The following is a 15,692-nucleotide window of genomic DNA, read 5'->3' on the forward strand; positions in this document are numbered from 1 at the left end:
TCCACCCGTTCCAAGAAACATGGTGTTGTTGAAAGTAATCAGGAATTAGTATTAGACAAAGATCGAAATGCTACCCAATGAATCGGAAAATTGAGTTCTTGTAGTGTTATTATAGTTTAATAGTGTTTGAGACTTTATGGGGAGCTCGTCGAAATAGCATATAAGTTTGGGCTAAATATTACTGGTTAAAGTCTTGCCCTTGATGCGTTTTAGACTAGGCTCAGGCTGCGCTTATATATTGGGGCTAAATACCCTATTCACATGTCATTTAACTAATACCCCGAAACCATATGCATCTAGTGCAATTTCCCCTTATATATAAGAAAAAATAAAACTCCATAAAGTGTGTAGTTCTAGTAAATCTATAATCTATATTACTATATAGTCTAAGTATACGATTTTCCGATCAAATATAATAAACATGCTTGTACGCATGTATGTATATAAATGTATCATTCATAATCTGTGTGTCCACCACAGAAAATCATTACAAATCATTCTATAGTTAAGAAGGAAAAACCTAAACTTAATGATACTCGTAAGGGGCAAGGCCACATCAGATTAAAACTTGTTCTTGGAATTAATCTTGGGGATTTTGATCTCTAAGAAAGAGTGGTCGTCTTTGTTGGAGAGAAAAGCTTCGGAAGTTTTGGGATCGGCGTCGCCCGGAAGCTCGACACGGCGGACATAGCCATATTCCCACCACCGGCCGCTTCTCCAGTCGCTGTTGGCCACTGTTTTCTTGTTGCTGTTCCATTTGCCACTAATCTCCATCACTTTTCCGGCCACGTCCACGTATACCTGCACATTATTTTTTCCCACCACTAGCCAAGTACCAAAAGTTTAATCAGTTTTTTTCTTGAACCTTCAAGAAAAAGATTACATCACTTATATTTTCCAAATCATTTTAGTCTTTATAGATTAAATGAGTTTTTGGCTCCTTGTTACGTAGTACTTTAACCAATTCCTTTTTTTTTCGTTTTTTAATGGATCTTTTAAAAACTATTTTCACTTTTTAGTGTTTTTATCAAAATTGTCTAAATCCCATAACATTAAACCACAAACTCTACAATAATAGTTTTCCAATGGATCCATCATAAGGTATTTATAACATTTCTCATTTCCTTGACGCATACGTAAAATTTTCAAATAGAAGTTTTTGGTTCACATTAATACGGTTTTATTTGTTGTAATAGAGAATTAGTTAAAGCAAAGCCAAAAAAGGTATGTATCCATTTGGCATATTTGAATCAAGCATATCTTATTTTATAGCCTAAATATTAATTCGGAATGAGATCATTTCTTCTTGGTTCGGATCAATCTATCGGACTACATTACTTTATCAACGACGTAATAAAACATTATTCATATTTCTCACTTGCTCAAGCTAAAACGAAAGAATATTTGTTTTTTGATAAAAAACTACTACTAAAGAATATAAATAGGAGAATTGTGGCATAAGAAAGACGTAACGCACCGGGGAGATCTGATTTAAGGACATAAGCTTGATCGGTTTGAGACCAATCGACTCTACACTGTCCTAAGCTCCTGAGGCCGTCCAACAAAACCTCCGACTCAAACTCCCATAAGGGAAACGCATCCGACGGATCAAAGTACTTCCCGAACAAGAAGGGGCTGAAAAGAGATCCCTCGCCGAACACAGCCTTCTCCGAGCCTCCTCCGCCGCTCAAGAACCTCCGGAAAACTTCTTCGCCGAGCGGTACGCTCCATTTTCCCGGCGTCTTGTCGTCGGTGTGGATCTCTAGTTTAAGACTTCCACTACTACTCGTCATGAGAGAAATAGAGAGAGAGAGATTGAGACGAATAATAGAAAAAGGAAAGTGTGTGTGTGTGAGAGAGAGTTTTGGAATCAAGGTTTTGTTCTTATAGTATGAGGTTTGATATAGCTGATAAAATAGGATATAAAAACCTTAGTATATGACAAAAAAAAAAGAAAACTTACGAATATTTTTATAATATGTTCGCAGTAAAACTAACTTCTCCATCTAAACTCAAAAGTATTTACAGATGAAAGCTTAAAATTCCACCACAGAAACTAGGTCAGACTTTTAAAACTAACCAAAAATATGACGTCCACGAAAGAAATTAATGTTTAGATAATCTATAAACATGTCCTGACTAATCAAAAGGTTTGATATCAGTCAGGACATCACACATGAAAATCAGATTGACATGATAGGTCCAAATTAAGTCAGATTAACGAAGAAAATTATATGAAGATTATGGAAATATATTGGGTGCTCAAAATAATTTGATGATAAGAGAAAAAGTTGGGAAATATTCTTCTTTCTTTGTGACAATACTTTAGCGTGGCTAAAGTAAAGAAACGAATATGTTCTCTTGACGTAGAAATTGCTCGAAGGGTCACAAAGAAATGTATCTTTATTTGCTTTGAGCCATACCATTTTGATTCTTCATCTTATTCTAAAAATTGATATTTTATAAAAGTATATACATGTTGTTTTCCTTGTATAGCATATTTATTCAACTACTATACCAAATTATTTTAGAAGAAGAAAAAACGTTATAATTTTATAAAGCAACAGATAGTATAATAGTTGAACATTCGTCTTTCCAACTCATGTTAGGATTCAAATTTTCTTGCTGCAATCCCAACAGCTGTTTGTTGGTCAATGTCAACACCTGAAATACAAGATTAGTTTGTATTTTCCTCACTACATTTATAAAAACAGAAAAAAATGTATATAGTTTATAGAATATTCTAGCTTTGGTCTTTTTATCAAAATGTTCTCACCAAAAAATACTAATTAGAGAGTGACTGACCTTCGAGGAAGTCGAGGCGCCAAAAGAAAAAATGATGGGAAAGGGCGACGAGGTAAAAAGAAGAAAAAAAAAAAGCTTCTTCTTTTTTACCCAATACAACACTTTATAAAAGTATTGGGATCTTAATTGTCAACAAATGTATTACATTTACACATAGCTATCGATCACTATATCTGATTTGTAATCTTAACTTATACTACAAGAAAGATCGGGTTTTACATCAGTAGATATCGACAAAAAAGAGCATTTACGTCGAATTAACGACGAAAAAAAAATCGTCGTAAAATAGAAATCGTCGTAAAATTACCAACCCAGGAAAATCGTCATAATATCGTTGAAAACTATTCGTCGTAAACGCGACGTAAATTTCCCAACGAAAGTACAATGAAATAAGTCCATCATAACAACGAAATTACATCGATTTAACAACGATTAGGAGACGAACAATTTCAATTAAGGGAAACTAATTTTTTAATTGTCGATGTTAATTCGTCGTAAAGTTTCGATGTAAATCCGACGTAAACATATTCGACGTAAATCCATCGTTAAATATTCGACGTTAGATCGACATAAATTTACGGCGTAAGTCGATTTATAAATTAATTATTTAATTCGATTTTAATTTAATTAATAAATTTTTAAAATAATCAAACAATTAAAAATAGAAAAAAACAATTTAAATTGAAATTTAAATTCGAAAATAATTTATAAATAAAAGAAAAAATTTAATACAAATTGTTTTTTACAAAAAATCTAATCTACAATGTGATTTCGTAATCGTCGAGGTTGAGATCGACGTCACGAGGAGGCTCTCCGTCTTGGCTGTCCGTCGCTGCTGGACCGTCGTTTCCCGTCTGCACTACCGGAGCCGAAGACTGACCCTGCGTCTGCTGGTCCGATGGTCCAGTACCGGAAGTACCACCGGTCTCAAAGACCCCTCGTGCTCGCTGTTGCCTCGCTCGGATTGCGGTGGCGACCTGTGGAACCGCTTCCGCAACGATGTCGAAGAGACCGTGCATCTCGGTGAGCTCCTGCTTCTGGGCCACTTGCTCATGCCTGAGAGTGGTGATCTCAGCATTGGCCGTAGCAAGCTCCTGGCGAAGATGACTCGGATCCTCCTGCGTGCGAAATCCGGAAGCCGAGGCGGCAGGACTGTCTCTAATAGAGCCCATCCCTAAGGTTCGGCCCTTCTTCTTCGGAGCAACCTACAAATGGAAAATAAAAACGTTAATTATTTATTAAGTAATAAATATAATAAATTTTAAAAAAATTGAAATAGATCATACCTCCTCGAAAATCTGGTCTTGCTCAGCGACGGTCAACGGTACTTGGATAGTATCGTCAGGTGTGGTATGGGTCTCCCGCTCGGCGATCCGCTGCATAGCGGCATTGTAGATCTCTTTTGACCGAGCGTCGACAAAGCTCCCGTCCCTCTTCCGGTGAGTGGTCTCGAAGAGCTTCGTCATTGGAGGTAGTTCTCCTCCGTTCTCCTCGGCCTACCAATTAATAAACATTAATCAAAAATATTTAATAAATTATAGCAATAATTAAAAGTGAAATAATAATGAAATAATTTATATTTAATTACTTACCATCATGAGACGTCTTCCCGCAAAAGATATTTGGCCAGAAGTGTGCAGAGTCACTAACTTCTGACCGTTAGGACCGACCCGGTTTCTAACGGCCGAACACTTAGCCGCAGTGGTTTGGACATGCGGGTCCAGCCAATACGCCTTCAACCCGTTCCAACAGAAAGTGGACATGGAGCTCGGCTTTGCGTCGTCTCCATCGGTCTCCCACTTCCGCTTCCAATCGGAAACGGTGTTGACTAGGCGTTTCTGCGCCTTCAGCCGGAAAGCTTCGCGGACCGTCTCGTTGATCCCGATGTCCCAGTTCCACCGTTGCTGCAAAAGAAAACAAAAAATTATATAAACAATATAAAAGTAAGATTAATTAAATTTAAAATAATTTAAAATGATATAAATAAGATTTAAAAAACATTACCGCGAAGCACTTGTACCAGGTGTCGAACGTCTCTTGCGACACCTTGCTCCAGTTGTAGTGCGGCTCAACGAAATGACTCTTAATTGTGTCGGAAACGCTCCGACCGACACAATTATCCAAGTCAAATCTATGAAACCAAAAAAAAACATTACATTAATATTTAAGAAAATTAAAGCATTAATTTAAAATAATATAAAAAACAAAAAATTTTACTTACCAATAAGAGCCTGGTTCCGCTTTTCCGGGAACCAGACGTCGTAAAGCCCCCCGTCCCGGTAGGGCTAGTAAGTCCTATTGGGCATACGGATGAGGAGGGTGGGCCACCGGTTCGGGAGCCGGCGGTGGAGGTGGTGGTGGAGGTGGTGGTGGAGGCGGTGGTGGAGACTGCTCCGCTACGGTATTCAGAACCTGGGAGGCTCCAGAAGATGAAGGGACATCGGTCCCGGTGTTTCCCGAGGCAGACACCCAGGAAGAGTGTCCGTCTGCCATAAAGTTTATGTAGTGCGTCCTCCGTCGAGTCATCGTCTGCAAAACCGGAAAATTTTTATTTTTGAAATTACAAATTAATTTTAAATTATGATCCTAAATCTAACAAACACCCTAAATCCTTAATCTAACAAATTCCGATCCTAAATCTAACAAATTCCGAGCCTAAACTAATTTTCGACCTAAACCATTTGTATTTCTAAACTAATTAAAAATAAAAATTAGATTTTAAGTAAAAAAAAAAATTACCTGATTTTTTGGGTTTGCAGGGAAGCAACGAAGTGAGGAGGAAGCAGGGAGAGGAAGAAGTTGAATGAGCGACGAAATGAGGAAGGGGTGCTTCCATATATATAGAATTTTTATTCGTCGTAAATCCGACGTAAACATTACGACGAATTTACGACGAATTTACGACGAAATCGTCGTAAATCCGTCGTAAAGCTGCAACCGTACAACAAAGCGAATAAGACACACACACGTGGCTGTATCTGGACTTTGCGACGAATTTACGACGATCAGGGTTATTCGTCGTAAAATCATCGTAAAATTACGACGAATTTACGACAAATCCTTATAAATCATAAAAATTATAACGGTTATGTATTTACATATCGTCGTAAAATCGTCGTAATATTACGACGATTTTACGATGGTATGTACAAAAATGATGAATTACAAAAATTGAAACACCCATAAGCACATACAAGCATGCCTATACATGCTAAATGTGGTCTGTATAAGTTTCTAGCATGTTTACATAACATAATAAAGAATTTAGTTTGATCTAAGATAAATTCTTACATCTTCTCTAAATGTATATAACACCTTAAGATTACTTGATAAACACATATATGTCAAATTTTGAATTTTTTTTTTTTGTTTAGAAAGTTGTTTTACCTTATGAGATGGTAAGCCATATCATTATCTTCATCTAAATCCCCCCCGAACCCAAGAAAAGATTGATTATAAGATTTAGGGGTTACATTTCGTCGTAAACTCGATGGTATTTTACGACGAATTTACGACGAATGGGTGTGATTCGTCGTAAATTCGTCGTAACATAAACCACATATCTACAAGTTCTTTAATCTTATACTACAAAACCTTATATAATACATTAGTTTACTCAGGAAAATGCACCCAAAAACCATTCTGTGAGTTGGGAAAGCTAAACCCTATAGGGTTTAGGGTTTACATTTTACGACGAATTTACGACGATTTATAAATAATCGTCGTAAATTCGTCGTAATAGTCCACATATGTCCAAGTCAACACTTAAGCAAATTTTCTTTTCATTAATTGTTTTTCATTTTTTAAACATTTAAATTTAAACAAATTTATCAAATTTGACAAATGTTACATTTAAACGTTCAAAGCATGCAATTATATAAATGCCAACATCATACTTAGTTAGTCTTCAACATTTTCCTCGTTCTCCTCATCATCATCGTCATCATCACTGCTTGTTTGAAATTCGTCAGCACCTTCTTCTGTTTCGTCCCCATGTAGATCTTCAACTTCTCGATTACGTGGATCAATTAAAAGAACATTTTCTTCAACATCAGGTTCTATAATGTCGACACAATCATCTTGTTGCATTGGCGGGAGATCTACACCATCAATTATACCCCTTGGAGCAACTTTGACAACCGCCAGCCATGAAATTCCCGTACTCCAAACTCGAGGATATGGAACAAAGGTGACTTGTTCTGCTTGAGATGCAAGTATAAAAGGCTCGAACTTATTGTATCGCCGAGATGCGTTTACATCTACCACTCCGAATTTGTTAATAGGCACTCCACGACCTACCGTAGGATCAAACCAATCACATTTGAAAAGAACAGTTTTCATTCTTACTAATCTGGGGTATTCCACTTCAATTATCTCTTTGATGATCCCATAAAATTCTACTTCACCTCGTACACAAACTCCATAGTTTGTAGTTGCCCGTTGAGTGCCATGACTATAAGTATGAAAAACATAGCCACGTGTAAAATACATAGCTGCAGTAGTTATCTTCGAAATAGGACCTAGGAGCAACTCATGAAACCATACTGCATATGTCATGTCATCATGCTCGACTTGACTTTTTAACCACAATGCATAATGTTGGTCTTTTCGCTTGTTAATTTCATCTTCTGAAACACCGTCAATGCATTCTCGGACTTGACTGACGAAAGTGCTGAAATTTGAAAACATTGTTAAGGACATGATAACCTCCCATGCGTTGTCCAACCTGATAGCATTCCGTATGCCGAGAAATCGCTTATTGTCCACATAAGCACCGCTCGCATCGTAAAATTTTTACCACTTGAACAGTCATATGTTCGTACTCCAACATGCCACAACTGGTTTAACTCATGTATGAGTGGTTGCAAAAACACATCAAGGGCCCGCTTCGGGTGATTTGGACCAGGGACTAATATACTTAGAAACAAAAACTCTCTTTGCATGCACATATCTGGAGGAAGGTTATATGGTGTAAGAATCACAGGCCATAATGAATATTGCCTACCAGACATACCAAATGGACTAAACCCGTCAGTGCAAAGACCAAGATAAACATTTCGCTTAGACCTAGCAAAGTATGGATGTACGGTGTTAAAATGTTTCCAAGATTTCCTGTCAGACGGGTGAGTCATTTTGCCATCTATTTGTGAATGTTCTGCATGCCATCTCATCGACGCAGCTGTCCGTTCAGATTGATATAATCTTTTTAACCTATCAGTGATAGGAAGATACCACATTCGTTGGTAAGGAATCTTCTTACGCCCACCAATTTGCGGTCTATATCTTGGCTTTTGGCAGAAACGACATTCTTCAAGCTTCTCATCATCTCTCCAAAAAAGCATACAATTATCAACACAAACATCAATCATCTCAGAAGGCAATCCAAGACTAAAAACCAGCTTCTGAATTTCATAATACGTTTCAGCAGCCAAATTATCATCTGGAAAATACTCTTTAATAAGATCTGCCCAATCGTTCATGCAAACTTCAGATAGATTATGATCAGTTTTTATTGTCATCATCCGAGCTGCCAATGATAATTTTGATAAACCTTCCCTACATCACTCGTACAGAGGCTGTTTTGCTGCGTTTAACATATATAAAAGCGTTTCGCATCTGCATTGGGCTCCTCAACAGTATCAGCATGTGTTTCATGAAATGCATCAGTAACCATTTCATGCATCCTATCATGATCTTCACCCTGAACTTGACTACTTTGATAATCATTGGACGCTTCAAAATCCACATGTTCTTGATGATTACTACTACTCCGTGCAGCCATCTGACCACTACTTTGACCATATCCCTCTCCATGCTGATACCAAATAAAGTATTGGGGCATGAACTCTCTATTCAATAAATGCTGCCAGACAGTGTCAATAGGAATATGTTTCCTATTTTTGCATTTCACACAAGGACAATACATTTTGCCGCTTTCAATTACAGTTTGCATAAGGCCGACTTGGTACATGAATATTTCCAATCCGTTTTTGAAGTCTTCAGTCAACGACCCATCACCATTTTTGGGCGTATACATCCACTTTCGTAGATCGTATATAGATATTTCAAAAACAAATATTTGACTTTTTGTTTTTGAAATTTGATATAAATTTCAACTACTAAAAATTTTACTTAAACATTCAAAGACTCAAAAAATTTGTGTCTTTATATGTTTTTTTAGGTTGATGGAATAATGAGAGAAAAAAGGGTATATATAGATTTTTTTGTTTGGTTACCAACATATTACCATTGCATATTTACATCAAATTTACGTCGAAATAAAATTTACATCACATTTACATTGATTTTACGTCAATTACAAGATAGAGGACAATTAGTCGTATTATCAATGTTAAATATTACGACAATATTACGACGAAATAAAATTTGTTCTTCATTCGTCGTAATATCGTCGTAACATTACGACGATTTTACGAGGGTCATTTTTTACGTCGAATTTACGATGAAATTTTTGATCGTCGTAAATACGACGTAATGTCGTTCGTAAATTTACGACGACTAAAAATCGTCGTAAATAATTTGACGGAAAAGCCCCTCATTCTTGTAGTGTTATATATTCTCTACGTGCATTCTCCCCACCGCAATATTAGTGAACTTTGGCGGCCAAAGGTTCCCTTAGTAAATAAGTGTATGCAAACTCATTCAATTTATGCATTTGAATTGAGTGTCCCGGTTCCAATGATAAATGGAAAAAGATTGGTTTCTGAATGAATCTACAAATTACTCTTACAACCAAAAATATGAATTGAAATAGGAAAAATGAAAGGATAGCGTAAATACAGTCAGTAGTGGCACAAACTCAACAGCGATGACAAGTAAATCGAGATTCGAGACAATTTGTATCAGTCTTTATTTATTTTAATCTTAACTCTTTGCTTTCCCTATATAAATTTGACTACCGATGAGAGAAGGTCCATGCATCAGCATCATTCATGCATGCATTAATGCATTTCTCGTCATATCTTCAAAATGGTTGAAGAATATAATATTTGTCATCAGAGTTTATGAAAATTGTGTCACGCGTTAATCTTTGGATATTTTTCTTTCCACTAAGTCCTAATCATCATTAGTTACACAACTTACAACGTATAAATTAGAAAAAACAACTTTTGAAAGCCTTTAGTTCCAAAAAATTATAATCATGAATTAGAAAAAGGCTTTGGAAATGGTTAATTAAAATAATTTGTTCCGAGTTACTAGAATTTTACTTACAATGTTTAAGATAATAGATAAATATTCGTGAAAGTATGTAAGAAAATCATGTGGCATTTAATTATTATCATCTAATAAGACTAATATCTATGACTCAATATGTATTTACTTTTTTTCTTACCTTGAGATATTAAATCACGAAAAAGAAAACAAATTATCCAATATATTAATAACTCTGCGTAATCCTCGCGTGCTTGAGTTTTGAGGAAAAAATAGGGACAATTCTGACAAAGAAAATGAACGAAAATGCTTAGGAGAATTTTGTATGAACCTTGAGAGCTAATTTCTCCGCGAATTTTTCTCGTCGACTTTTCTCGGAAAAAAAAGGTTGAAACTTTTTTGGTCTCCCTGGTCAAAATATTGGTTTGGTTGAGCGCACCGACGACAATCGCATTGAGCTTATTGTCAAATTGGATCTGGCCGCAATCATTAGCACCAACTCTTTCGCTTTTGTGCTGTCTCTTGTTTTCTCGCAACGTGTATTGATCTGGAGGCAAATGTTGAAGCTTTATTGAATTGGTCTTTCAGGGAAATTGCATCGAAGTCAGCTCCAAAATTCTAGAATTTCGATCAGGGTTGTTGATTGTTTCTGTTAAAGTTTCGATCTTGATCAAATTTCAGCAAAAGGGTCTACATTAACAAAAAAAAGAAAGCTGTACTATTTATTGGGTGATTTGATTTAAAAGCATATTAGCCTTTTGATTACGCCGTTGTTGTTGGATTCTTTTGGAGTATCTGATGAAATGAGAAGCAATAGATATGCTTGGAATGATTCGAGGAGGAATGTGTTATCATAATTGGGCTTGTTTGGTTGTCTGGTTGACTCTGCTTTCTGGGTTCTTGGTGATAACATTGGATGGGAATTCAGAAAAAGATGAGGCTTTTCTTAGTCATTTCAAGGCTCCATCAACAGGGCAGGTCAATGAGCAAATGGTAAATATCGTCTTTTGCATTTCAAGCTTGTATGATTCTATTTTGCATCATAACTTACTGTCATATCTGATGGATTTATCTGTGAGGGTTTAAAATTGTATAAGCTAGGAGATTCTATAGCTCTATTACTCTGTAGTATATTTTGAAGGCGAGATTTGAAGGACAGTTGCCTGTTTCTTGCTTAAAGTCCGGTTTTATGGACTAAGATTGCATTTTCTTTTATGGTTTTGGTTCGTATTCCTTGGAGGAATCTAGATAGTCTGAGAAAGAAAATCAAGATCATTACTGTATCCTGCCTATAGAAGAAAGCCTGTGGTTTTCGAATCTGTGTCAGTCATGTAATATTGCTGCCATTGTTTTCAGTCCATGCTCGTCACTATCTTTGGTTTTTTTCGTTTGTATGAAGACATTTTTATCGTCTGTTAAGTTTGTATCAAATTGAACGAAACCTCTAGGTTTGTAGCTTGAAGTGTCTGATTCTGATAGCAATCACTCACAAGCTAAAAATATGGAAAGTAAGAGATTTGGGTTGACTGATGAATAATTGATTGTGAGAGAATAAAAGGCATTGATGAGAGTTTTCCAAATCTGTTAGTCATGAGTTTTTCTATATAATAAGCTCTTGCAAGAGCAGTAGGGATATTCTGATAGCAATCAAACACAAGCTAAAAATTCGGTTTTGATTGAAACCGAATGGAGCAAGAGTCATGTCTCTTGTATTTCCTTAGTTTTTTTCTTTCTAATAGTCGGTCTCGAACTGTGTTGGAAAGAGTTGAGCTTTACGTGCCCAATGTGATTGGAGGTAAGTCAAAAATTATCTGTAGCATGTGCCACTTTCCTCCATCACATTCGGCACGTAAATGTCGACTCTTTCCAACACGGGCCCAGGCTCTTTCTTGTACAATAGTTTCAAGCCTCAGTTTCTGATTCTCCATATGTAACTACGCTATTCATTTTTTTTGGTAGCTAGTATGTATAATTTAAAAGATCTTGTAGACTTTATCCAGATATGAGTTATAGCCTGTTTCCTGCTGAAATGTGTTTAGGTTTTATATGCTAAGATTGCATTTTTGGTTTTGATTCATGCTCCCTATAAGAAGATTAAGATTATTCCAGAACGCTTATATACTTCTTACAAAATAGTCTGGATACGTCATTCGCAATCATGCTTGGATTTACAGTTGGCTGTCTCTTAGTTAATGATGATATGCTGAATATATTCTTTTGTGTGGCTTATAAAGTTGTTTGTCTCTTGTCTTCTGTACAATGTTTGACAGGTAGAAACATCATGGGCGCAGCGTTGTTGGCAAGAAACAGATTGTGTAAAGGAAGCTGTCGCAGTATTCAATTTATGTTTCCCAGGATCAAAGGATAATCAGGAGCTATTTGGTTTGAAGCATTCCCATCTGAAGCAGACGCTTCTTGATTGTATCCAAGAACAAGGAAAGTTGAATGGTTATAAACTCAAGTATCTCGAGCTTTTGGCATCTATGCTTGATACTCCGAGGAGAAATCTAGCTTCTAGACCTGTCTCTTCCCTTTCTCCTTCCCCTTCCCCTTCCCGTCCTCCTAAGCGTAGTCGAGGCCCACCTACTCGATCAAGATCTCCATCTCCGCGGAGTTCGTTTGTCCCACCGTCAAGATCCCCTCCTCCTCGTGCTGGGAAAAACGGTTCTAGAAATTCAACTTCTGGACCTGTTTCACCTGCGAAAAGAAAAGAGGACCATCAGAAAACAATCATCATTGCGGTTGTTGTGACTGCTGTTTCAACGTTTTTGTTGGCTGCATTGTTCTTCTTATGTTGCACCAGGGTTTGTGGAAATGGTTCAGGAGGCAGGAAAAACGATGAACGGCCTCTTCTGAGTTTAAGCAGTAGCGATTACTCTGTTGGTAATAATGTCTCCACTTTCTCACGATATACCAATCTAACATCTTGAGTATATAAAAACAATAATACTTTTTGTATTCTCAGGTTCCTCCATCAACTATGGTGGTTCTGTCAAAAAAGAAAAACTGGGTCATCAGTCCTTTAACATTTACTCAAACCAAGGAAAGATGTCGTCTTTCGATGGAAGTAATTCTGACAATTCGGATTCGTTAGAAGAAAGGCTGTCACACGAAGGGGTCCATAATAATAGTATTAGCAAACATGGGATTCCGCCTTTGAAGCCTCCACCTGGAAGAACAGCTTCTGCACTTTCAGGGAAGCCTCCTTCTGGAAAAGTGGAGCCTCTTCCACCAGAACCACCCAAATTTCTTAAGGTATCCTCAAATAAGGCTTCTCCTCCTCCACCGCCAGCTCCAGCACCGCCAATGCCATCTTCTGCTGGTCCTCCACGACCACCTCCTCCAGCTCCTCCTGCTGGTTCTGGAGGGCCTAAACCACCACCTCCTCCTGGACCAAAGGGACCACGTCCACCTCCACCGATGAGCCTGGGTCCGAAAGCTCCTCGACCGTCTTCTGGGCCAGCAAAGTCATCAGATGATGATGCTCCCAAAACAAAGCTGAAGCCATTTTTCTGGGATAAAGTGCAAGCAAATCCAGAGCATTCAATGGTTTGGAACGATATAAGATCAGGATCCTTCCAGTAAGTCTTAGCTTTGGAGTTTTAGCTTTTAGTTCCTCTTAAAGTTTATAACTTTGGCACAGTTACTGAATAGAACTTATTTGTGATGCTTTTCCAGGTTCAATGAAGAGATGATAGAGTCGCTATTTGGATATGCAGCAGCAGACAAGAATAAAAACGACAAGAAGGGATCCTCTGGACAAAATACACCTCAGTTTGTTCAGATTCTTGAACCAAAGAAAGGGCAAAATCTATCGATTCTCTTGCGTGCTTTGAATGCGACAACTGAAGAAGTGTGTGATGCACTTCGTGAAGGTAAACCTTTTTCTTTCTTTTCCCCTTTGTGGAACAGAAACAATTTAAGTATAGGTGGTATTCTCGAATGTGTTCTCTAACATAATCCTCGTTGAATCAGGAAATGAGCTTCCTGTAGAATTCATTCAGACCCTGTTGAAGATGGCACCAACACCGGAAGAGGAACTAAAGCTTAGATTATACTGTGGTGAAATAGCTCAACTGGGATCAGCTGAACGATTCTTGAAAGCAGTAGTTGATATCCCTTTTGCTTTCAAGCGTCTAGAGGCACTTCTATTTATGTGTACACTCTATGAAGAAATGGCCTTCGTAAAAGAATCATTTCAGACATTGGAGGTACGTTTGGTAATCTTTAGCAAAACCTATGTTCTGAAAAGAAAAACAGAACATAAGGGAAGTCGGCTGTTTCTGAAAGTTTCGTTAATTTTTCTCAAGAATTTCTCTCTTTTTCCACTTCTTGTTGATATTACGCTTCCTTTTGCTTCTTCTCTGTTCTAAATGCATCTTCTTTGGTGTATATGGAAGGTTGCTTGTAAAGAACTTAGGGGAAGTCGGCTGTTCCTCAAGCTCTTAGAGGCGGTTCTAAAGACCGGAAACCGAATGAATGATGGTACATTTAGGGGTGGTGCTCAAGCTTTCAAGCTGGACACTCTTTTGAAATTAGCAGACGTGAAGGGAACTGATGGGAAAACAACCCTCCTCCATTTTGTTGTTCAAGAGATAATTAGGACTGAAGGTAGGAGAGCTGCGCGTACTATCAGAGAAAGCCAAAGCTTCTCTAGTGTCAAAACAGAGGATCTAATGGCAGAGGAAACCTCCGAGGAGATGGAAGAGAATTACCGCAATCTTGGACTTGAAAAAGTTTCAGGCTTGAGCAGTGAGCTTGAACATGTGAAGAAATCTGCAAACATCGATGCTGATAGTTTAACAGGGACTGTTCTTAAAATGGGTCACGCTTTGTCGAAAGCTCGAGACTTTGTCAACTCAGAGATGAAGAGTTCAGGAGAGGAAAGTGGGTTTCGTGAAGCTCTTGAAGATTTTATCCAAAATGCTGAAGGAAGCATCATGTCGATTCTCGGGGAAGAGAAGAGAATAATGGCTCTGGTGAAAAGTACAGGAGACTATTTCCATGGAAAAGCAGGAAAAGACGAAGGACTGCGTTTGTTTGTGATTGTGCGCGATTTCTTGATAATCTTAGATAAGTCCTGCAAAGAAGTTAGAGAAGCACGAGGAAAACAGATAAGAGTGGCAAGAAAACAGGGTTCAACAGCCTCAGCTTCTTCTGAAACTCCAAGACAACCGCCTTCATTAGATCCTAGACAGAAGCTGTTTCCAGCTATTACAGAGAGACGCATGGATCAGTCTAGTTCAGATTCAGACTAAACAAAAAAACAGAATCTCGGGTTTTGTCACTTGTTAGTACAAATCCTCTGCGGTTTTGCTCTGAGCTTCTTATGATCTTTTTTTCTGCTGGGAGTGGAATGGCATTAACTCGCAGAGATGTCAGGTTTTAGTCACTGATAATCAGATGAACAATCAGAGAGGCCCTTTTGTGGTAAAAGCTATGGAGAGTCGTTGACGTCACAATCTTTAGCTTGTACTGACATTGTCATCTTTAGTCTTAGAAACACACTTTTTCATTTCTTCTTCTTGAATCTTGTTTGCCATAGAAGAGTATTCCTTTTGTGTTTATTTTTGTAACATTACTATCAATTAAATTATACATTCATTTTAATTTCCAAACAGAACAAGACCAACTTTTGCTAGAGTTTCTTGAGGGCGAAAGAGGCTCTATGCACTCACTGGTTTGTGGAACCTTGTTTTAGAACCATGATTCCA

General features: G+C 37.6%; 3 protein-coding genes across 3 annotated transcripts; 1 reads left to right on the forward strand and 2 right to left on the reverse strand.

The window, feature by feature from the left end:
• Positions 1–406: 406 nt before the first annotated feature.
• Positions 407–1,887, reverse strand: LOC18017048 (21.7 kDa class VI heat shock protein). Its single transcript, XM_006401485.2, has 2 exons — positions 1,478–1,887; positions 407–824 (listed from the first exon to the last, which is right to left on the reverse strand). Exons 1-2 carry the CDS (start codon positions 1,791–1,793, stop codon positions 562–564), a joined length of 579 nt encoding a protein of 192 aa, XP_006401548.1. The 5' UTR covers positions 1,794–1,887; the 3' UTR covers positions 407–561.
• Positions 1,888–3,563: 1,676 nt separating this feature from the next.
• On the reverse strand, positions 3,564–5,246 carry LOC112086477. Its single transcript, XM_024155426.1, has 4 exons — positions 5,218–5,246; positions 4,810–4,936; positions 4,476–4,709; positions 3,564–3,836 (listed from the first exon to the last, which is right to left on the reverse strand). The coding sequence occupies exons 1-4, from the start codon at positions 5,244–5,246 to the stop codon at positions 3,564–3,566; spliced, it is 663 nt and encodes a 220-aa protein (XP_024011194.1).
• A 5,017-nt stretch (positions 5,247–10,263) lies between these two features.
• Positions 10,264–15,596, forward strand: LOC18017049 (formin-like protein 5). Its single transcript, XM_006401486.2, has 6 exons — positions 10,264–10,971; positions 12,249–12,861; positions 12,944–13,559; positions 13,657–13,853; positions 13,954–14,189; positions 14,379–15,596. Exons 1-6 carry the CDS (start codon positions 10,798–10,800, stop codon positions 15,234–15,236), a joined length of 2,694 nt encoding a protein of 897 aa, XP_006401549.1. The 5' UTR covers positions 10,264–10,797; the 3' UTR covers positions 15,237–15,596.
• The last annotated feature ends 96 nt before the right edge of the window (positions 15,597–15,692 follow it).

Source organism: Eutrema salsugineum, unplaced genomic scaffold, assembly GCF_000478725.1.
Source record: "Eutrema salsugineum unplaced genomic scaffold, Eutsalg1_0 scaffold_2, whole genome shotgun sequence".
In the NCBI taxonomy this organism is placed as follows: domain Eukaryota; kingdom Viridiplantae; phylum Streptophyta; class Magnoliopsida; order Brassicales; family Brassicaceae; genus Eutrema; species Eutrema salsugineum.